This window comes from Antrostomus carolinensis, unplaced genomic scaffold (assembly GCF_000700745.2).
Source record: "Antrostomus carolinensis isolate BGI_N321 unplaced genomic scaffold, ASM70074v2 scaffold1424, whole genome shotgun sequence".
NCBI lineage: Eukaryota > Metazoa > Chordata > Aves > Caprimulgiformes > Caprimulgidae > Antrostomus > Antrostomus carolinensis.
In genome coordinates this window covers 1-24683 of record NW_010308457.1, presented here as the reverse complement: position 1 = coordinate 24683, position 24683 = coordinate 1, and the positions used below count along the sequence as shown (strand labels likewise).

General features: G+C 39.3%; 1 protein-coding gene across 1 annotated transcript; it reads left to right on the top strand.

The window, feature by feature from the left end:
• The first annotated feature begins 11371 nt into the window (after positions 1-11371).
• KCTD4 (potassium channel tetramerization domain containing 4) lies at positions 11372-12780 on the top strand. The gene has a single exon (XM_010165749.1). It carries the CDS (start codon positions 11545-11547, stop codon positions 12316-12318), a length of 774 nt encoding a protein of 257 aa, XP_010164051.1. The 5' UTR covers positions 11372-11544; the 3' UTR covers positions 12319-12780.
• The last annotated feature ends 11903 nt before the right edge of the window (positions 12781-24683 follow it).

The following is a 24683-nucleotide window of genomic DNA, read 5'->3' as shown; positions in this document are numbered from 1 at the left end:
TGAGCAAACTTATGGTACTGATTTGCCAACAGCTAGAACATGAAGTCTCAGAATTGAAGGAACACAATAAGGAAATACTAGAGCAGTTTAGATGACAGAGGAGGTTAATAAAACATAGGATGCTGTAAATGCAGTCTATGATACACAGGAAACAGTTCAGGAATTGGGGAAAAACATCACTTTGCCTTTTCCGCATTTCTTTTGACAATTCTAAAACTAGTCACAGACAATTGTCTTCCTGAAATTTGCTGCTTTGCATTTGTCTACAACAAACTCACAGTATAAATGGGGTATTTAATTTAAACCCACATGCTTAAAATATATAAGTATGTTTTTCATATAATGCATAATTCAATTCAAAATCTGATTTATCACTAGAGAACGTCATCAAGTTAATTAACCATATCATATATGAATCAGACGGTAAATTCTAGATGTATGGGATTAAATTTTCAAGAGTCACTAAATGATTCTCCTAAATTTATGTCTTGTAGTTTCCATGCCACTTCTTTCATTTTCAGCCATTACCTTTTCTAGTAAGCATGCCAGTTTAGGTGTAGCACTCCTCCCCGAACTCTTTCCTATTTGGGGCATTTTAAATATCTTTTCAGAGGTGCTCTTTGTCTAGCATGGCACAGTATTAAGTGGAATTAAATTTGAATGATACACACAGAAACTCACATGCAACAAGCTTGTCCTGACCAGACCAATGTAAATCTTAAAGTCCTCAGGAAATTCAGCTTTAATCACATCTGAATATAGCCATACCTTCAGGTATGAAGAGGCACAATGTGTACTCCAGTAAGAGTTTTATATGTGATGGAACACAGAATTCTACATCATCTCACCAGACAATACTAGAGGGCGGCACAAACCCCACATCAGCCTTCATTGCTTCCCTACAGTCAATCCACCCCAAAAGCAAGAACAGTTCTGATTCTGTAAAAATCCTGTGTAAGACCATAATACTGAACTCATCCATCCCTAGTACAGCAATAATAAAAGCATCAAAGTCAGATATCCCACATCCATTTGCAATAGAGCACTCCTACCTTTTCAGTTTCATATAATTTTCACTAGCTGCAGGTCTGCATTCAGCACGTTGCACCACTATTCCTTCCAAGGCAAGTTTATCTAGAATGACAAAAACAAAGTAAAATTGGACATTAAAATAAGATTCACTAACATGGTCAGCATTTGAATTATTTTTTCACTAATTAAGCATTTAGTAAATATAATGTAATTCTAGGTTCTCAAATATCAAATTAAGTTCTAAAATCTCTGCAGCTTAGACACTGAAGAAATAAGTAGGAAAAACATGCTTGCAGAACTGGTATCCCCTCGACTTCCTTATTTTGCCATCAGACGTTTTACATATGAAGAATGAATCACAAAGACCAAATTTTAAATAAGAGATGGTAAGTGTGTGGTCCTCCTTTCTGTAGATTGTTGTACTCAGGTTACCTAGGAACTGTTTTCTGGAAATATGCATTGAATACAGTCAATGACCATAGGAAAAAAAGAATCTACAAAGAGAATCCAATCATCAAAGTATCCAAAACTAGTAGAAGATAAAATGAGAGCTAATTTTATTCCACAGAAAGAGAGTAACCTATTTTCATCTTATTACAATTAAAAAAAAATGTTCACTAACAGAACATAATACAATGAAGTAATAATACTATATATGCTAACACTTGGGGAGAAGAAATAAAAGCCTGCAGTTAGTAATCTAGGAGATCACATTCTAAGTTTAGTTAATACCGCTCTCTCTACATTCACCTCTGCAACACAGTCACTTTGTAATCCAATGTGAACATGTTTTTGCCTAAAGCAATGACAACTAACAGAGCAGTGCAACAGTACCAGCCTACTCCCTAAAGATTAAAAATTAAAAGCAACCTGATGTAGAAAGGAAGAGAGAAGTGATGGTGGGCAAACACCTGCTTCTCTACTACGATGTTCAAGTGCATAGTGTCTGTGGCAACTTATCCATCTCTTTTGGGCACAGCCAATGCAGTATGTGTAAAACAAACACTTCTGGAACAGTGTTGCATAACAAGAAAGGAGAAGCTTTAATGGCTTGATTAGCTCTCACTATTTAAAATGTCCTCCCAACAGAGAGTGTTGTCTTGCTCTTGGTGTAGGGTACTACACTGTCGCTGTCACCTTCAGCTGGCAGTGTCACAGAAGGTAACAGAAATGCTTAGAAGTACTGATGCCAAGTAATATAAGGCACTCTAAGGTGCCTCTGATTTTTCATTGCCTTACATTTTTACATCTGAAAATCTAAGTCTGCTCCCCCTGAAAAATGCTTACTTTTTTTTACTTCCACACCATGTATTTTAAAATCATTTAATCTAAAAATTCTTGGTTTGTTTTAAACTAAATCCTTGAAAAAAAATAAGAATGCCATACTTTTCCAGGTAATTTTTAATGTAACAAAGAAAATTTGTATTAAAACACTTCTGGTTTTAGAGATTCCTAAGGTTTATGGTCAGGAGAGACAAGCTGACAGATTTGCCTGACCTCCTGTGTATCTGTGGTGGTTTAACTTGGCTGGCAGCTGAACACCAAACAGCAGCTTGCTCACTCTTCCCCCCTGCCCAGGGAACAGAGGAGAGAATTGGAGGGGTAAAGGCAAGGAAACTCATAGGCTGAGATAAGAACAATTTAATAATTGAAATAAAATAAAACTTAATAATGACAACAATAATGGTAATAACAGTAATAACAAAATATACAAATGAGGAATGCACAGTGCAATTGCTCACCACTCACTGACCAAGTCCAGCCCGTTCCTGGATAATGATCCTGGAGGAGCAACAATCCCAAAACCGCAATCCCTGAAGAGCGAGAGCCCCTCATTCATATACTGAACATGACGTCGTATGATATGGAATATCCCATTGGCATATCCAAATGCCAATTTGGGTTTGCTAATTTTAATATTCCTCCCCCTGCTGCTCCACACCTGCAGACTAGCAAAACATGGGGAAGTTGGAAAGTCCTTCATCTTCCAGTGAGAACTGAAGACACTAGTATGTTATCAGCTTTCTTCTCATGACAAATCTCATACTGAAACCAAAACACAGCACTATTCTAGCTACTAAGAAGAGAACTAGCTCTGTCCCAGCCAAACGCCAGGACAGTATCACAGGCAGATAAATTTTATCCTCTTTCTTCTGTACAGAACCTAGTAACTTATTTAAGAGTAAAGTGGTACTAATATTGCTGCTTAATTTCTCAGATAAATTTCCCTTCAGCTTCTAGCAGTTGGTTCTTCTTATGACTTTCTGTACTATGCTAAAGAGTCTTTTACTGCCTGGTGTTTTCTCCCTTTGAAAGTAGTTATATATTGTAATTGTCACTTCTCAATCGCCTTTTCAATAAACGAAGTAATTCAAGCTCATGCATTTTCTCACCACAAGGCATTTATGCTTCACTTAAATCAGTTTTGGGTCTCTTTATCTGCACCTTGTTCAATCTTGCAATGATGTTTTAAGAATATGGAGACCAGGAAATAGATGTAATACTACTGTACTGGTCTTAGCAAAACCATATATGGAGGTAAAATAACAGACAAGGAGCTAGAATTTCTCTCACCTCATTTCAGTAATCGCAAGGTTATTCAGCAGAATCTCTGAATTCAGCTGAGAGAGGGAAGAAGGGAGACTTTCAGAAGAAAATTGGTCCCATCTCTTTCAGGATTCAGCCTTGTGCTGGTGGGTTTTTTGTGTCCCACAACTGTGCTTCATGTTTAGATGGCTAAAACTGGGTTAAGATCAATTTATCTCTAAAAATCAAGCTCTGGGGGTTGATGGAGCTGACTGGCTATTACATACATCTATTCTGAGTCTTTTCTAAGACTCACATTTTACCTATGTGCTCTGCATTCCCTTTTTCTAGGTGTATAATTGCCTTTGGCTTAGTTAAAATACATTGTTTCTAAACAGTTTCTGTGAATTAAGTGATCCCAGTCACACCATGACAGTCCTGTCATAGTTACTCACTGTCTGACCAGCATTTGTGTCAATCATGACACATTTTATAAGCAGTGATTCTCATTTACTACCGTCCCTCTTGCTAATCCCAGAGAAAGTCCTTCAAACTACAACCTGAGTGGCTTCCTACTGATAATTACTTTCTGATAACTGTCAGCCAGTTTTTAATCTTCTGTGCCTGCTATTTTATTTTTTTTTTAGACATAAATCAGAATGTCACAAGATTCTAAATTGTGTGCAATATGCAATGCTAAGAAGGCTGCAAATATGCTGTTACTTTATCCGACTCACAATCTCCAAAACAAACAAAATTAGGTTTGTTTGACCATGAAACCTTTACACAAAGACATGCTTGCTAGCATTCATCATATTCCTGATCTTTTCTACCTCTTGAACTCCACAACAATTTTTCCACTGGTTTCTATGGTACAGGTTCAAGGCTAACTAGCTTATACTTGCCTGAGCCATCCAGCCCAGCTGTCTGAACATGCCGCTATCAATCTCTCTGCACCTTGCACAACTTTCAAATTATTCTTAAGAATCGCAATCGGTGAACCAGACAGCTCCCTCACACCAACTCTTTAAGAAAGGAACCTGCCAATTAAACATGCTTATCCTTAGTAATATCTCTTCTTTGATGTCCTGGCTAATACCCTTTTTTAATTACCACTGATCCGGATTTGGCTTTTAACGCTCCAGTCGCTTCACAGTACAAGGCTGTCCGCAGTCTCCCAGAACATCCCCTTGCAGCTAAGCTAGTCTGCTCTCAAAGCTCATCCACTGTCCAAAAGCCAAGGTTTATGTCCCACTTTCCCTGGACCCTCTTGGGGACTTTAACATATCCAGAGAGTCTAGCAGAATAAATCGAGGCATGCAAACCTCTGGGTGCAAGGCTGTAGTTTTTACTCCCTTCGCAGCCTGATTAGCCCTCATTCAACAAACCCAAGTTCAGAGACTTGGGTCTGCCTTCACTTGTTGCAGGACCAGAGCTGCAATGAAAAGACACCCAAAGTGTTAACACATCTTGATATTTCCACAGTCACATCAGCCTAGAAGCCAAACGATGAATAAGGCGTGAAAGTGGCAATTCCCTGTTAGAAATACCTACTCAAAATAAAGCAGATAGTACAAGATAAATGAATAGGTCTGGAAGACTAGTGATTAGAAGGGAAAACAGACATTTCCCCAAGTATCTTACATACTCAGTTGTCATATGTGGGGTGGCAGGTACAAGTACACTGTGACTGCAGCTCCAGACAAGCTGGTCTACATAACCCATAGCTTCATTATTAGCTGCCAAATGCATGCTCACCCTGACCTCCCTGCTTGAATGCCTCGGTGACAATTCATAAAGAAATTTCAACTGTTGACTCTTGCAGCGAGATGATAGGGAGATATGCTGGGGAGACGCCAATTCCAGCTTCAAATCCTGCTGACAATCACCATCAAATAAGCAGAATGTAGTTAAAACGCTTAAGGCAATCTTAAACAGGAACTGGGCAAATTTACTGGAATTGTGCAGAAGAAGGTCTGATAGGGGTTGGGTTTTTTTTGTCTGTTGTTTTTTTCCTTTTTTTTTTTTTTCTGAGAAAGAGATGGACTGGCTTGGAGATTTTAATGTGTTAGTTTTCTAGTCCGACTGCACCCAGCTCCAATTTCCAGCCGCTGGGTCTTGTTAGACCATTGACTGCTAACTTGAAGAGCCTGCTATGAAAGCATTTCTGCCCATCCAAGCACTTACGTACTCTCCACCTTTATCAAGCCTAATAAAAATAAATCACGTTTTCTCGAATCTTCCATTAGGCCTATTTTTCAGCTTCTTAATCATTCTTATTGGTCTGAGAAAGTTCAGTTTATTAACATCTCTCCTGAGCTGTGGGCCTTACAGCCAGACTTGATAGTGTGTGGGACAAGATCTGGAGTTTACCAGCTCCTGCTCTTTGTGAGAAGTGCAGGGAAGGAGGAGATGAAGACCTGCCTCAAGATGCACGATTCCCAGGCAGCAGGAAAAAGTGAAAGAAATTGCAGTAAGGACAGGCCACGTGCACATATGTCTCCAGCTCCCCAGCAAGTAGAAGTCGGGCTGTTGCTTCCCAGCATCCAAGTCGGAAGCCCTGGCAGTTCCTGCTGCCCACTGACACCACTGTGTAGCTTCCCAGGCTACTGCATGGGATGGTTGGACAAGGAGCAGCCCCCACTTACTCTACACCTCAGCTCTGCTCTTTCCAAGCAGATGCATTTTTTGGCACCCCTCTTCCATTCAAAGGGCAGCCTCGAAGCTGGTGCCCTTCTCAGATCACCCTTCCCTGGTAGCTACGCAGCTATAGAACAGGACTGCCCAGCATTCACTTGGCACTCCCTTATCTAGGCATCCAAAGACACACAGTACATTTGTTTTACTGACCACTGCACAGAACGATGACCTCATCTTCAGTTGTTGTTGATGGGCTGAGCCTCTGCCCTACCCCTCCCCCAAACATACCTACTGCAAGCCCCATCGACAGCATACTCCTGGGTGTATAAACTTCCTATTTGGCTTAGTTAAAATGTTATCCTAACCAACTGTCCAAATGGTTCTGCATCAGCCAGGTATCTCCTTATTGATGACATTCTCAGTCTGTATCATCTCCAAACTTCATCAGTTATTATTTCCTTCTTGCTCAATGACTAAAAATAAATCAAGAACCAAATCACAGCAACATTGTAGTGATAATTCTCTGCTTAATATTTGCAAGTTTTAAGCCTTGGAAATTTTTGTATAGTTAAGTGAGAGGGAAACTAATACAGTATATCTTCTAATTTAAGATGATAAATGGAACATACTTAAAGATTTAACAGAAAAAAAGCATTACCTCGTTTGCTGAACAAACTGTAATAAAAAAAGGAAAAAAAACCTGGCACAATCCATTTTCCCCTCCACCCACATTAATTAGTATTATATTACTCTCCCTTACTTTTTAACTGATTGACTTCCAAGTCAGATTGTTTTTTGTAGCATCCTTTTTCATTTCTAAATACCTGGGCCATCCACTTAACCTTTCAAATACTGGCACAGCATTTGCTTTTCCAGTCTTGCAGAACTGCAGTGCTCAAAAATTATTAACAATATCAACAGGAACTGCTGATAGAGTTTCTTAGACAGCTCTCTTCAGCTCTCTGAACGCAAATTGTTCAGACCTGACAATGCAAAAATCTTCAGTTTCAATTACTGAGCTTGTCTTCAATAGCTGTTAATCAACATTCTCAAGTTATTATTGGAATGAGAAAGTCTATGCTACTAAAACTGTGAGATAGTAACTACGGAATGGTTTAATTGTCCAAAAACCTGGCCAATTTTCTGTGTTACGACATTAAATGACTAGCAGATTGCCTCGATAACCCAAACAGCTTTCATTAGCACAGCTTCCTAAAACACTTCAAAAATTCTCTACTTCTTACAGCTGAGATTTCTCCTCATATCCTTTTGTACTGTAGTAAATAAAAGCAGCTGTTTCCTGTAAGCCAGGTCATTTTCACTGACAGCAGACTCTCAGTGAAGCTGATGCTGTTCAGACATGTGAGTAAGCTCAACCCTAGGTAAAGCACCAACTTTGCTCTGGTGTGCTCCCGTTCTGAATCCTCAGCCTCATGGCATGCTCAAGCTTCCAGGCCAGGAAGTTCAGGAGGAGGATAGAAGTTGAGGAGGAGTGATGTTATTTTCCAGAAGAAAATACGTAGGACGGAATGGGGGGAATGTGCCTAGCCCCCTCCTCCTTGGACTTGTTTTCCTGTGCAGTGATAGACACCACCACTGCACTTTCACTGTCCCCAGGATGACTTGCTTGACTAAGAAGAAACTGAAAAGCTCCGTGGATTGCCCTCCTGCTACAGCCCAGAGGTTGAGTAACTTGGAAATGGAGTACTACTACTACAGCTACATTCTTAAGTGTGTTTGAGAAAGACTGCTTAGTATATTTTCAGATTTAATCTGGAACCAAAACAACATCCCTGCAATTGCTGGACCCCAGTGCTATTCCTCCCTTGAATGGCCAATGCCAGCAAACAGGTGACACCAACAGTTTGTGAATCACAGAATGGTTTGGGTTGGAAGGGAACTTAAAGATCATCTCGTTCCAACCCCCCTGCCATCAGCAGGGACACCTTCCACTAGACCAGGTTGCTCAAAGCCTCATCCAGCCTGGCCTTCAACACTTCCAGAAAAGGGGTATCCAGAACTTCTCTGGGCAACCTGTTCCAGTGTCTGACCACCCTCACAGTGAAGAATTTCTTTCTAATGTCTAATCTAAACCTACCCTCTCCAAGTTTAAAGCCATTTCCCCTTGTTCTATCACTACCCGTCCTTGTAAAAAGTCCCTCCCCAGCCTTCCTGTAGGCCCCTTCAGGTACTGGAAGGCCGCTATAAGGTCTCCCTGGAGCCTTCTCTTCTCCAGGTTGATCAGCCTCAACTCTCTCAGTCTCCTCATAGGAGAGGTGCTCCAGCCCTTAGATCATCCTCGTGGCCTCCTCTGGACTCGTTCTAACAGGTCCATGTCTTTCTTGTGCTGAGGGCCCCAGAACTGGACACAGGACTCCAGGTGGGGCCTTACGAGAGTGGAGTAGAGGAGGAGAATCACCTCCCTCGACCTGCTGGCCATGCTAGGAAGCCGCAGTCATTTCAGGATTGCTAACTACCAACATTGGCAAGCAGGACACTTCAGCTACACAGGGCAGAAACAGAGGCAGTTTGCTCATGGCATGGCAGAGCACACAGCAGCAAGTTGCTCTGTCTCAATCCAAGTGGGAAGGAAGAAGAACCAGGACACACTAGGAACATCTCAACTATTATGCACCTGGCACACAACACAAAGACTCTCATAGCACAAGAGCTGTCTACATCTCAGGACCTGATTGCAAGAAATACTTTTACCAAAATGAACTTTTAGATGATCTTCTAGAGGATAGAAAAAGAGACAGAAAAAGGGAAATCCAGTTGTTCTAGCTGTATCTTCAGAAAACACTGAGCTATATGAAACCACTACACTATTTCCTACCTCACTAAAATGACATGCACTGCAATGCCACATGTATCACCAAGTGCATATGAAGAACAAGCGCTCTCTGGAAAAGATGTCTTGTGGTACGGCACAGAAAGTGGAAAATTTTCACAAAGATGTGCCAGCCTTCAATTTTGTGTTACAGCTGACTGTCAGCTGCAGTGAAGTAAAATTACATGGGTTTGTGGTGATGAAAATTTTACAGCAGCTCTACATTTTTCACTTCTCAAAGGTTTAAATGTAAATATTCATGATCTCCACAGAGTATATTTTCCGCATCAAATAAATTTTGAATGTTTTATCATACAAACCACTAAAATGATTTTGCACGATCTTTCAAAGAATACTTACTTGTTCATTAAAGTGGAAAATTTCAACTGCAAGTGTTAGAACATTCAGAAGATGATGAGCATGAAAACCTAAGTGAGTCAGATAGTGTTCTGTAACTACTGTGTCTTAAAATGCAGAAAGTTTGTCTGGTCACGAAAAATTTATTATCTTTTTACAAATCTCAGTTTTCCTTGGAAACCCCACTTACTCATGTCAGGACATTCCTAGTTCAGCTCCAAAGTATTTCAAAATCACTGTGTAAGATGAAAGCATCACAGAAACCATTCTCTTAGGGTTTAACATTCACTCAGATGGTTCAAAAATGTAGTTATGCACAATCTAAGCACATTAACTAAATTTTCCATCATGTGACAATAAACTAAATCTGAACGTAATGGGAAAAAAAAATACTTGAAACTAATCAGCTCTTACATTTTCTCAATTATTCACTCAATAATTGTGAATGGAGTTAATTTGGAAAAAAAGTTCAAATGTTTAAAAATTAGAAACTGGTAGAAATCTCTTTGACTGAAGTTATGCTTAAACATATCAATGGCATCAAAGAGTTAAAATGAAAGCCATTAGTAATTCCTGATAAATCAAATCTAATGAATAGTATCTGCTTAATCACATACAGCAGCAGAAAAATTTAGCTTTTCAGTGCTAGGGATACCCCGACAAGGAGAAGAGAGAGTAAAAAAAGTGCATTTATTTCTACTACACTCAGTTATCAATTAATAAAATATTACAGTGATGACTCTACAGTATCGATAAACAGCCTTAGAGACAGTGGAAGCAGTAGGAATAGAATATTTAGAATTAGAGCAAAAGAATTTACAGAAGAATAATCTGACTTTTCACTGCTAATTGGACAAAGCAGAAGACATCTACCTGTAAAATGAAAATAAATCCTGAAAAAGATGGGACTTCCTCTCCAGGTCCAGCCCAAGGTAAAGGCTCGCTCCCGCCCGTGCTGGGGAATGCATGCTGCGGCTCCCACCCGCTCCCCAAGGAAACGCGCAGAGATGTGTGGAGAGCTTTCCCTTTCCTGCTCCAAGCTGCAAACGTTTAAAGGGGAAACCTTCATCTAAGAGGCAAACGAGAGGCAGCCTCAAAGCACAGATTCAGGGAGAGAAGACAGCCATTCGGTTCAAGTGTGCTCTGCCGACGTTTGCCCTCTCCCCGTACCCAAGGGTTGCTAAGCTGTAATGCTATGTGATGGTCAAAGCTATCTGTAGGCACACGAACCCTTTGTGCTGCAGGGTAGCTGGGTTGTTTCTATCAAGAAAGAACAAACATGCTAGACAGCTTTGGTGACTTAAAAAACATCACTGATACAAACAGTAAGTCTCCTTTCTAAAACAGATTTTATCTGTGGCGCAGAGAAAGGTAAAAAGCAAAACCTAATCAGGCTGCAGTTCTTGTGTTGGTGCAGACATTCCCATCGACTGCAAATGGAAGCTTTCACTACAAACTTAGAACTGTCAGACCAACAAGTCCTCAGCATCACTTCCAGAGTACCTTCTGTGAAAGCATCTTACCACTGCACACGTGTCCTGTAAATGAGGAATATGTATGTGCACGCACTCCAGAGATGACACCAGCCTTGTACAGACAGGGACACCTTTCCTGTCAGTGTTGTCCTGCTGTATGCATCATGTACTATAAACAGTACAAAAAAAAAAAAAAAAAAAGGGGAAAAGATGCTTTGTGAAAATTAAAACCCTTGAAACGTAAATGAAGCTATCTGTTTAACACTGTAAGTGCTAAACATGATTTGGCCAACTGATACTACAAATCCATCTTAAAGTATTAAACATAAGGTGCCATTTAGAATAGTAGTATGCATTTCTGTGAATAACCCCCAAAACTATGTCAATTTCTTAGACTTAAAGGAAAGAAAGAGACATACAGTTTTTATACCCTTCTTCCCTTACACAGTTAAATGCAAATTCTGCTTTACAGTCATATTCTTGATATCTCCCTGCATACACAGCTGATACGCCACCTACTGCAAACCCGAGCTGACAGTCGGAGCAATGCGAGCAGCATTTCCATTCCAACATCGTGCTGGAGCTGAATAAAGGTGCTTTTTTAAAAAAAACCAAACCAAAACACCTCTTTGCAAGCTGACAAGAACAAAGCAAGATAGCTGCCTTTTTGTCCTAGCTTCAATAATGGAGAGAAAAATAAACAGAAGAGAAAAGGAATGTGAAGAAAAACACAGCAACTCCGAAGGCTCTGAGCAAGACAAGGACTATAAAACGTCTCTGATTACTCTGAATGTTGGTGGCTATCTATATATCACACAAAAACAGACACTAACCAAGTATCCAGATTCTTTTCTGGAAGGGATCATAAACGGAAAAATAATGTGCCCATTTGATGCAGACGGTCATTACTTCATAGACAGAGATGGACTCCTTTTCAGACACATTCTCAACTTCCTCCGAAATGGAGAACTACTTCTACCAGAAGGGTTTCGAGAAAATCAACTTTTGGCACATGAAGCAGATTTTTTCCAGCTTAAGGTACTCTCGGATGCAGTGAAATCAAGGTGGGAGAAAGAACAGCTAGCATCTCGAGAGACTACTTTCCTGGAAATAACTGACAGCCACGATCGTTCACAAGGACTTAGAATCTTTTGTAATGCTCCTGATTTCATCGCAAAAATAAAATCCAGAATTGTACTGGTGTCCAAAAGCAGGCTGGATGGATTTCCAGAGGAGTTTTCGGTATCTTCAAATATTATTCAATTCAAGTACTTCATAAAGTCTGAAAACGGTACACGACTCGTACTGAAGGAGGACAACACCTTTGTCTGCACCCTGGAAACTCTTAAGTTTGAGGCTATAATGACGGCTTTAAAATGTGGATTTAGACTGCTGACCAGTCTGGATTGTTCAAAAGGGTCAATTGTTCACAGTGATGCACTTCATTTTATCAAGTAATCGCAAAGGCAAAGGAAACAAGCATGCAGCCAGTAAATCTCCTTGACCTGCAGCCTCCTGGCATCACAAATAATGTATCTAACTAGCCTTGTACCACAGAGCTCGGCTGCTAATCAAGTAATGTGAGCTAATGGTATGTAAATCTCATAATGACATCCATCTCTGGCTTACTTAAGCTGAATGACAATTGTATGCCTGAATTTAATAAAAATTATCTGCTAAACATTGTAAACACAGATTGAATGCTTTATGCTCTTTGTAATATATGTTTTCTCAATGCTGTCTTTCAACCAGACAGTCTAGCTGAATTTTTGTGTACTTGTACGACTAACACGCACACACCTAACTGCTCTGCTGAACAGCAGTGAGAGTATTTTCATATAATAAACAGGCTTAAAATATGTTTTGCTTATAACAAATTCCAAATGGATTTTAACTGGAATAAATGATTTTGAATGTTCATTAGTGTTTATGCTAATCTATGGTACCGAATTTGCAAAAAAAACAAACCAAGATTGCAAGAGGGTTCAAAATTAACCAACTTGATTTTAAAGTTAAATGATTTCTCAACTCACTTAAAACCAAATTTATAGTGATGTTACTACATTAATAACAATTGCCAAAAACATGTGAAGCCACAAGATAATGCTGGGGCGATTAATTACATTATGGAAAATGAGCTGAATCTGCACAGAATGTTAAATTTTTTAATTATATATACTTATCAAATGGCTAATAAAAATATTTGGCATAAAATTTCATGTAATGACATCCTACAATGCTAAAGACACTATTTCCTAGTAATCATTTGTGTTGGTCAGAAAAGGCAATTAACAGAGCCCTTGCCTTTCACAATGGCTTACTAAAAGCAACTAGTACTATTAGTTTTGAATAGACCACCTGCTGGCATTTAAGATGCATCACTCTAAGTAATAGAAATAATCTCTTCTTTCTCCTCATCTCCACTATTTATCAAATCTTTTCTTTTATATTTTAAACAGTTGTAATAGCTTCCATGGAACAACTCTTAACTAATTTAACCACAAGCATTACAAACCAGTCACTCCACAGAAGCGGACTGAAAAATCATCATAAAAGGCAAAAAGAAGCTGCACTCAGTTTAAGCTTTGTCCATCATTGAACCCAACCATTATCCACAGCTCAAATGAAGACAAAATTTAATTCAATGCTATTAAAGAAAGAAAAAACAAGCAAGTAGTTTCTCAACTTTCCCAAAACATCAATTTTGTATAGAAAAAAAAAATGCTAAGAATGCTAACAAAATGCAGTGCAATCCATACTAGAAATGACAAACAAAGAAAATAGCTAACACAAGACAGGCTGAGAACAGTTTTCTTTCAGATTTTAGAGGAAACAAATATATGCTTAGTGTAACTGGGAATGCAAATGCAAGGTCCACTTATCCTTCAACGCGAAGCTCTATGTGACCTGTAACATACAATAGTGTGTTGTTAACTGGGTCCCTCGCCAGAGTTGAATTAAGAGAGGGACTCTCACACCTCCAGACCAGGCAGCAGTGACTGAAACATATTCCAATATGATTTTATCAAATGGGGAAATCCAGCCTCTCCAGAATACTCCACCAGAATGAACCCACTGTCTAGAAACTATGAACTTTTCTATCCAGTCCCCATGTTACAGACTTATGGATCATCAAAGATGTGGTTCTAATCAGAACTTTTCCAAACCAAACTGTTTAAAAATCAGATCACTCTACATTTCAGGCATACAAATTGCAGAACTGTTTATGTATCTGAAAAATTCTCTGAGTATGTCCAAATGCATTAACTATCTACAAACAAAAGGTATATAGTAAAATACAATTATTTACACACTTTTTTTACACTTCTAGGCCATCCTAGCTAGAACTCCATCACTGCGTGTCATCCTCCCTCCCTTCCCTTCCACAAATTATTTTTGAATTGATATCTTAAAAAAAATCCTCATTAACCACTAATCTTGTGCACACAAGAATCTCTAGGACTTCTGTGAAAAGTAAATGTGAAAACTTCTCTAGAAGAAATCCAAAATCCTGATGATCTTCTATGACGAGTACTAGGAACACTGTCACACAGAACAATTACATAAAAAGCCCCTTGTGAACACAATTCTCTACATGAGTAAGAAAAAATGACAAGACAATCTAAAAATCTCCATAACTAAGCTACAAGTCTTAAAGAAGCATGCTCTTAGTGCTGTCAAATACAGAGCCTGCATAAGCATAAAGTCTGGAGGAGGCTGTTGCTCCTAGGATGTCATATCATCCATTTTCACTTAAATGCTTTTGGTTATAACCTTCACTTGTAATGGATCTTTGACTGAGATTTAAAATGTCATTGCAGTTGAAAAGAAAAATAGCAAAAATCAATTTTGATTTCAAACAATTAATATACTTACATGTTAATTAAAATACATTGTGGTTGCTTGTCTTTCAGTTGGGCTCTTAGGATGTCCAACGTCAAGAAAATGTTGGTACTTTAGCATCAGAAAGCAGTACCAGTTTTTTATCACAGCATGACTTTACTCATGAAAAAGCAGTAGAGAATTTGATGGTAGAGAATTTTTTTAATAGAAAATACTTTTGGATTATAAACTATTCACAAGTTGGTAATCACAGGTAAAATTCAAACAATCTGAAATATCGTCTAAGAACAGTCTCTAGCTATTCTTAAAAGATTTACTGGAAAGCTTTTATTGGCCAGGCCTTTGGCTCAGAGTACCTACTTCCCTCTTAACCTATACAAAAGAAAGATTATTTGAAACTCTTTTTTTTTTTTTTTTAAGTGAAAAATGTACATCTCTAATAATTAGTAAAAAAAATAATTTGTGGTGTTTTTTTAATTTAAAGTGCAATGATTCATTAGGGTAAGCACTTTTCACTGCATATTATTTTTATTTCTGTGTAAATAACACTGACATCTACGGCATACATGTGAAGTCATTTACTGTAACACCAACTTCAACCTTGCCATCTTTTCCCATTTTCATGAGCCCTCATGCACTTCTACAAGCGTCAGGGTTTGAAAGTTTTATGTACCATCTCTGATTGAAGGCGCATCACTCAGCTGTTTGATACCCATAGCAGAAACAGAAGGAAGATGGGCTGCCAAATATAATTCTCTTCCTTGTTCACATTGAACAAATCCACAGCTACACTGAATCACACCATTATCAGCCACAATCAAGATACTTCAAATGAGTTATAAACCTAAATAATTTTTCAAACCAGGGTGGGCGAGTGCCTTGCTTTGGTATATGAACAAAATGACCACGTAAAACTTCCATACTGTGCATAATGTTTCCTTTTTACTTCATAAATACATTCAATACAACATAAATATATTTTGCATATATTCAGTTCCTAAGGTAGATGCTTGTGTTCCACCACTGTAGGCTGTGCCAGAAAAGGTACCGAGTTACCTTTCCTGTCTTTTCTTTAAGGTTGGAAACTGCATACTTAATTTACTAAGGCAATAAGAAAGCTGCTTAAGTCAGAAATACTAACAGTTGTTCTAACAACATTACTTTCAATATGATGTGCATGCAAAGTATTTCTATTCATCTTTCTCCCATTAAGAGCTGGATCATGATTAACTTATCAGAACAGTCATACAAGTATCAGGAAGGTTGGCAATTTCCATCCTTTCTCTGATGATCTTCAATTGCTCAGGCAGAAGTAAAAATGAACTTCCTCCTCCTCCCCCAATGAGGCACTTAACCTGCTTCCACACAGGTCAGCTCCTCTTAACTCCCTGTCCATCTTCTCAGGTAAGAAAAAGGGCCACCAAGCAGACAATTCTGAAGGGAGCTGAAGGCAGAACTGAGCCCCATACTCTAAAAAAAGAATATCCCTGCCCCATGAGTTCCCTGAATGACTGCTCATGAAAGAGCAGTGCCAAATTGACCAAAATAGCCATTATACTCCTTCCACCTTTCCATTAATGGAAAAACCAATGGTTCTTTTCTCACGCTTGGCAGTACACTGGCATAGTTATCACCTATTTGTTTTTTTTTCTGTGTAAGGACAAAACATAAGAGTGGCTGCACTATTCCAGATTAAGGTCTCTCTAGCCCAGTGTCCGCTGCTAACTGTGAACTGTTTCCATCCCCTGATCCTTCACATCTCTGGGCAGAATCCCCATTTTTGATCCTTTGACCCTCACATCCTTCCCCTTATCTTGTCTTCCTCTCACATCATACAACTACTTTTCATTTTCCTTTCACCGTACCCCTCCCTTTCACCAGGAGGGCTGTGGGGCTTCATTAGGGTTGGGCAGCAGCCTGACTCAAGAGGAGAAATCAGTAAAGACAGTGGCCAAAAGCAGATGCCGAAGAAAGAATCTAAGAACCAGGAAAAAACACAGACGATGATGCTCCACTGAAGTATTCTCTCAGTCTCCAGCCACTTACTGCCCAAGTTTGCCCAAGGAAGTTGTGGATGTCCCCTCCCTGGAAGTGTTCAAGGCCAGGTTGGATGAGGCTTTGAGCAACCTGGTCTAATGGAAGGTGTCCCTGCTGATGGCAGGGGGGTTGGAACTAGATGATCTTTAAGGTCCCTTCCAACCCAAGCCATTCTATGATTCTATGACTTCTAAAGCCAGATGTGCTATCTTGGAGGTAGCCTTGATGCTGTGAAATACACAGGCTGTGCAACAAGGTCAAATTAGAGCTCCAACTCTGCATCTTCAGTACTTGCTCACCCAGTAACCAGTATATCACAGCACCATAATTGCACTATTGACATTTTCAAACACTCATGTCTTATTTTTAATTGTGTTTTTGCATTCGTACCTATTTACAACTGTGTACGTGACAATTGGTCACTTCTTTTCTGCAGTAGTTAACACTTCTTTAGCTCCTAAAGGGGGAAAAAAACAAATACTAAAATTTAATAATGGCAGCACCTCATCTGTTATTTTATTTGTATAGAAGGGTCATGTTGCCCTAATCCTGTTGACTAATGAATCAGGATTGGGGATGAAGGGGATGAGTTAACTTGGATCTATGACAAAATAAATATTATTTCAAAATTATTTTCTTAGACTAGAACTATTTCATCTTTGCTAGATCACTATGGCCTAATCCTAATTTTATCTCCTGTCCTGCAACACAGGGCAGAAATTCTTAAGACTGACAGGAAAGCAATCACTAGTTAAAAAAATAAAAGTATTTTCATTTAGAGAGTCAAGCTTGCGTAATTTACTAGGTTAAAACAAAAGCAATCTATAAGGCATGAGAAATTTAAGATCAGAAAATTAACATTATGTTTTTTAATTACTTTTGAAATAGACATTCTGTAAATTCTGTGCACCAGTATATCACACAGAACATTGTCTCAAAACACTGCCTCTATAAGTCATCATCATTCACAACAAAATGCCAGCACAGCAAGGACTGAGGAAGGTAGGAGGGAGATGTATGATGACACCTGAGGAACGCGGATGAACAAGCACTCAGGAAAAGAACGCGCAGTTGCTTTTCTTTCTGAAAGAAACTGCATAATATCCTGTAGAACTAGAGAGTTGATTGCTTTTCCTAAAAATGTGCGTAGTAGGAGTACCACACACAGCTAAGGCAACAGTCTCCCAGAAAGCTGTTTCTATCTGTGCTGGTAACAGTTTAACATCATTGCCATTATCATTTATCACCACGTTTGTTCATTTTAAGCTTCAGAAAAGAATCCTGCTCTGCCACTACAGGAACAAAACCAGTCGCAAAGCTGGTACAATAATTGTAGCTGTAAACAGCAGCTACTCATTTAAAACACTGTTAGGACATGATGACATGCAAGTTCAACACGTTAAGGTTTCAAAACCAAGAAGTTAGAAGATGACTGTTATAAACTGAGACATTCTGAAGGTCTGTAAACTTCTCCTGACAAGGCTAAAAATTACTACAGTACTGTCTGTTTTACCGGTGGTGTGACTTTGGGGGGCAAAACCTTGGTTTATAGAGAGTTCATGAAACCCACCATGTTCCTGGACATTAAAGGGGGGATTCCACTAGTTCCATTATTTCAGTTACCAGAAAAACTAGATCTCTAGGCTTTTCCAGGATACCTCTTTTATTGCCTTGGACCCTACGCCACCCCAAGTTTTCTACAGCAGCTTTGTTTCAGGTATGGAAAGTCTGGTCAGAAGGAGGCAGCAGGTTTTCTTGCTCACATCTGAAGGGAGATTTGGTGTCCTGAGTAAGGGGATGGCACTTTAACAGCCACAGGAACACATCAAGGAGATGAGATTTCACATTTAAAAGCCTAAGGCTGCTTGCTAGGGAAATGACCAAGGAAGATGGGGATCCAAAGGGCTTGCTAGAGTGGTGGGCCTGATGCTCAGGAAAGCTTGCAGTGCTGGACTCCCTGAGCAGCGAGGATGGAGAGGGAGCAGTGTGGTGAGACAGCCTACAATACCTGAGCACCAGGAGATGAAGAGGAGGGCTGAGGGACTCAGGGTCAGTGATCGTCACCTGAGGGCCTTGGGTTTATGGAGAAGGCAGATGCCCACACAGTGCAACGCTGAGATTGTTCAACACAAGTCACATCTAAATATCCTGAAATTACTAAATTAAATTAAAATTCTCTTTTGGCTTTTCATATGTCAGGTTTCAGAAAAGCACTTTTCTTTTTTGCAGCAGAAGTCAGAGGAATTAACTTTTTTGAAAACTTGTTAATAGAAAACCTCAAGCTACAAAGCTAGTGCCACAGCTCCACGGAAAGCTGCTTGTTATCTCAAAGGAGGCTCTTGATTTTGTGAACAGATGAAGAAAAAAAAGAAGAGGGCAGAGGTGAATACAGACTCTCTCAATTAGGAAGAAAAAATTAAGCAAACAAACTAGCAATGAACAGGCTACACATCAAAAAATGTAAACAGAACAAGCAATTGTAACACCAAATCCAGTCATTTATTGCTTCTCTACCACTTAAATAAAGCCTTTGGCAAGTATCAGGGATAAAGCAGTTCTCAATGCTCAAACTGATAATCTCAGAGGAGACAAATTAAAGGTCCTGCAAGCCAGGCTGATAAGAATCAGCTAAACAGAAAAAAATGTACTCTCAGGTTAGGAGTCTTATCAATACTAACTTTATCTAAGGCCTGCAGCATTGCCAGGTCTTGTGATATTTCCAACACGTTTTCTAAAATGAACAGCAAATAATGTTCTTTCCCAACGGGGCAGAAATCTATCACGTAGGCTATTTTATGCTTTCTCATATGATGATCAAGGTCTACCTCTATAAGACTTTTCTGCTATGCACAGATGATGATTTTAGGGTTTGCCCACAGAGTGCAGTGCAGAAATCCCCAAGACAACCAGCCGGAGTAAGACAATATGCTGTAGTGCAGCCACAAGCTGTTCCTGCTCCTGTACCACAACAGCTGTTGGCAAGATGCTGGGGCTGGAAAAGCCTCATACCTCATGAAGAGCTCCAAATAAGCTCTGCTAGACTGTTTCCAACCTCAAGCATACAGAAAGCTCAGGTCCTACTGTGCTCCAGCCTCCAGTGCTCCCTCAGCTGCAGTTAAAAAAGGCAGAGGTAGCACACAACCTTAGAAGAGCTGCTCTTGCCTTTGCCTTCATTGCCTTACCCCTCAAAAGTTACTTCCATGGTTAAAAAGAATAAACTTCACCTACCCCTGATGCAAACTAAGTAACAACAGTACAGAACTGGGGAAAAAAACAGGGAGGAAAAAAAAGCAGAGCCTGAGAGTAACAGTATTGGATCAGGCTAAAGGTCTGTTTTGCTCAGCACCATGACTCCAGCAAAGTGGCCAAAAGCGGCTCTCCATGAAGAAGCCTAAGGACAGAGCAGACATTTACGATTCTCTGCCTGGGTATGCATCCCAGTGTCCACCAGGCTTCTCTGGCTTGAGGTCTCTTATGTCCTCTCAATCTTAGTAACCTGTGGTGGATTTTCTTTCACATACCTGTTTGGTCTCCTCTAAGGTCATGTAAGCCTTTAGCAAATACCACCTTTACATCCACATCTTCTGGCAAGGAATTCAATAGCTCAATTACATTCTGAGTGCAGAACCACCTCTTTTTATTTACTTTGAAACTGCCTCCTGCTAGCTTTACATCTGCTACACACCGGCCTTGTACTGGACAAGGCAGCAACCATTTGATCTCCCTCTGCCCCTTTGATCCATCATTCAAGACTCTAATTTGCAACACTGCAAAGGTCTGAACCCATCAAATGTGATCGTGCTGGTAGGTGGGTGACCTGCAGTAATCAGCAAAATCCCTCACAGAAGACAAACACAATTTGTGGAGTCATGATCTGCAATGCCAGGCATGGATGAAATTCCTGGGATTTCTCAAGAGTCAGAGGGAAGACCAAGAACTCTGACATGAGCCAAAAACATGTTTCTGCTTAGTTCAATACTCCAACAAGCCGGATGTGGACACTGCTGAAGGCCAGAACAGGCTCGCGGGATTAACTCCCGCTGTTTTGTATCGGGTTCTGTTCTCAGGATAGAGACTGCGTGACAATAAACACGTCAGTGCTGCTCAGGCAAACATCAATAGTAGAATAGTCATACACACTATACAAAAATATAGTGCCAGACCCTAAGGACAATGATGTAAGCTCTTCAAAAATTTAACTCCAGTTAGTGCTGACCTACATTAAACCCAGGTCCTTTTTGCTGTTCTACCAGTGCACCTTCCCTGATTCTCCACAATAATATAACCACGATGACAAACTCTGACTGTCAGGAATCGTTGCTTCTTTGTGTGTTGTAACAGCTACAAATGGAGTCTCATTACTGATTATGGCTCTTGGAAAACTACTGGGAAGCTCATATTTTAAGTTTGTTGCATTTATAGAATCACAGAATGGATTGGGTTGGAAAGGACCTTAAAGGTCATCTAGTTCCCAACCAAACCGGTTATATTTTCAAGAGAAAAGTTGTTTCTGTGGCTTGAAAAGGGCAGATTCCATAACTAAGTTATCTTCAGCACTGAGTTTCAAGATAGCATTTAAATTAAGAATTACTTTTTTATTCCTCCTGATGATCACTTTCCAGTTAGAATTTCACTTTTGAAGTATAATTGACACGTTAACTGCTTTAACGTGGATGAAATCAAGTGTGTATTTAGCAGCTTTATACAGTTCTATGTCATACCATAAGAACTCTGTGCCTTTAACAAAAATTGCTAATTTTACTGCACGCAGTTCAGCATTTATCAAAGTGCTTATATTGAATTTCAAATATTCCAACACATGTACAATCAACACCTGAATTTTTTTATTGCAACATCAAAAAATGAAGCAAGTGTGATCTACAGACAATTCAAGTGTATATTCAGGTCTGCAAACATGCACATTCACAATTGGCAAAATTTTAATACTAGGTTCACACTATATTGTCTGCAGCAGCTCAGATAATTTATTCCTTTTACCCAAAGTCAAACCAGAAATGTTCCCAATGGTGCCTCCCCCTTCACTAGAAGGTATTGTATTACTCACTGGCAAGTTTGGGGAAAAGACACTACTAACATCTTGTCCTAAAGCATATAAAGTACTGAAGGCTGTTTACTACAAACTTACATCAAAGACTTTAAGAGATGAAATTTGGATACAACAGGAGTTCAACTGGCTTGAAGTAGGTTCAGGAATTTCAACTAATAGGTTGCACATTAACATTCCTTGACATACACATTCTTGAAGAAAAAGGTGCATCCCTGGTTTGTGTACAGAGCTGATACACATCCTACCCCCAAAAGTAATTAATACGCTTTCAAAACCACATTTTCAAAGCCTAGGCAACATTATAATCCACTGCTGCCCATGCAACTTCCATTTAACGTACTTCCACAAGGACAGTACCTAATTACATTTGCTCTTACATGACAACGCATTTCTTTGCCATATCATTCTCAGAAGACCACACAGGCTCAGTGCAGCAGCTTCTGGGTATTTTTATTTGGGGGAAGGGAGGCAGGTCACACTTTTAGGAATGCTTGGTTTTCACAGCTTCTGTAACCACAACAGCACTTAGAGGTAGGTGCGAGCTACGTACACATATCGGGGTTTAAATCACTCGCTCAGCACCATATAGGAACAAGAAGAGACAATTCTCATTTCCCTTTTTTCTTTAGTTGAGTGTGTAATTTGCTACACTCCTTCCACATTTAACAGAAACCAGCCTTGAGCCACTAAACAACACTGGTAGAATCCCTGAACACTGTTTATCACATGCACTAACCAAATAGCATTTCTGTATGGAAAAAAGTGATCTAAAATTATCAAACTGCATATGCAAAAGGAGCTCAAATTTATTTTAGGTAAACTTGTTTCAGGTATGCCTTAATTCCTGAATATTTTCACTGTAACCATAGCATCATTCAGGATATTATAGACACTAGAAGTTTATGTGGGCTCAAAAACTAAGAGGCATACTTCATAGAAGGAAAATCCATGAAGGCCTGTTAAACAAAACACCCATCACACCTATGTCTGGATCTCTCTGTCATTAAAGGCTAGAAGTATTTTGGGGAGGTACCACTATGCTTCTCTGTTGTTCTCACACTCTTCTCAAGGTACCTGCAATTGGCCACCACTGAGGACAGGATACCAGCTTGATGATCTTTGGTCTGACCCACTACCATGTTGTCTCTCCCCAAATCATATCCAGCAGAGTGGCAACACTGGTAACATCTTGCCTTTTGCTAAGTGGTTTACAACCAGCCCAACAATAAATGTGATTCAAAATGTCATATATAATCCTCATGACTTAGGACATAAGAAATTCTGAAGATTGACAGTACCTCCCCAATGTAAAAATGTGGGGGAGCTTTTAAAGGACGTAAGTCAAAGGATTTCCGTCTCATTCGTTTCCTTCAATTAATTTCTAACTACAAATAAACATTATATATTTTTATTACAGTAATACCTAAAAGCAGTTATTAGGGTCTTGTTTTGCTAAAATGCCACATAACTACATAGAAGACAGCATCTTTGCCTCAAAAGCACTTATTGTAGGCCAAGATAATAAAGTAGATCAACAGCAAAATGGAGCACTCAATAATCTGAATTACTTGAGAGGTAGTTTGGAAAAGGTCATCCGAGCTCCACAATGATTTTGAGTCAAAAAAGAGAATAAGCAAATAAGTGTAACTGATGGCTGAGAGTCCTTTAAACTCTCCAGTGTAACCAACTACCATCACTCAGAGTGAATCCACAACCAGCTTGATTCCATCACATGGGTTTAGCACCCATCTTGTCAGTGTGTTTTAGCAGCTCACAGCATACAGTAACTTATTCTGCCTACTGAAGCAAAAATACAAAACACTAAGCACGTGGCCATCTTACACAATATTTGCAAAACAAGGAGGAGACACCAAGAGTGAAGAGCAGACAATTCAACCATTCAAACAGAAACTGAAACAGAATAAAAAACAAAACAAAAGCCAAGCAAAACCAAGGGTGCATCCCTACAACCAAAGAACATCAGAGAAATGCAATGTAGATATCAAAATTTTTATTCATTTTAGCAGTTAAACTCTCAAGATCTGCTTTACATGCGGCATCCCACAACAGTGAGTCTCAGTTTTCAAGTGGTATAAAATACTAACCTCTAGAAAGCAGCCCCTTCATAACCTTAAAGCTGCACCACAATTAATATATAATCAGAGTGAACAGGTTTTAACAAGTAACTGAGAAAAATTGCAAGGTATAAAACACACTTTGGATTCAGTCCAAGTCTACAGACTATAAATTTCTAACACTAGTCTTCTGACATGCTTAAGCCAGTATAATAAAAAGCATCTCAATATTACAAAGAATTTCCTCCTACAAAAACTGAAACCACACCCTACTCCTAGCCAGACACAAATATAAACTTTTGACAACATTTTATGCTGAAATGCAATTCAACTATAAGTCAAATATTAAAAAATCCCAGACACCTCCATGTTAAAATGTCTGAAAAATTACTTTCAAGAAGGCATTTTGAAAACCCACTAGCATTTGTCTTATGTTTAGGAATTGCTTTTTAAGAAAGGCAGGGGCATGAGACTCTTTCCAGTCCATCTACTACCTCTACCATTACCACGTACAAGTGCCAGCCCAGTCCCAGCACTATTTAATCTGTCTGCATCAGAGGTAATCCTTCTACTAACAAGACTGAGATCTGTCTATATATTTTGTATTAGCTGTGTCTAGTTTCTGGGGTTCACAGGCTCTTGCTAACATTGGCACTTATTTGTGCTAGTACATTAATGATATTTTTGAAACATCACTTTAATAACAGCAGAAAAGGGTATTTTTTTGAATATGACTCTACACTGTAAGATTGTCATGCTGTTGATACTATTCCTGGTGAGGCCACATCTGGAATATTGTG

Bases quoted from the DNA above. Each gene is read 5' to 3' on its own strand.
- KCTD4 (XM_010165749.1), top strand. From the start codon at position 11,545: ATGGAGAGAAAAATAAACAGAAGAGAAAAGGAATGTGAAGAAAAACAC.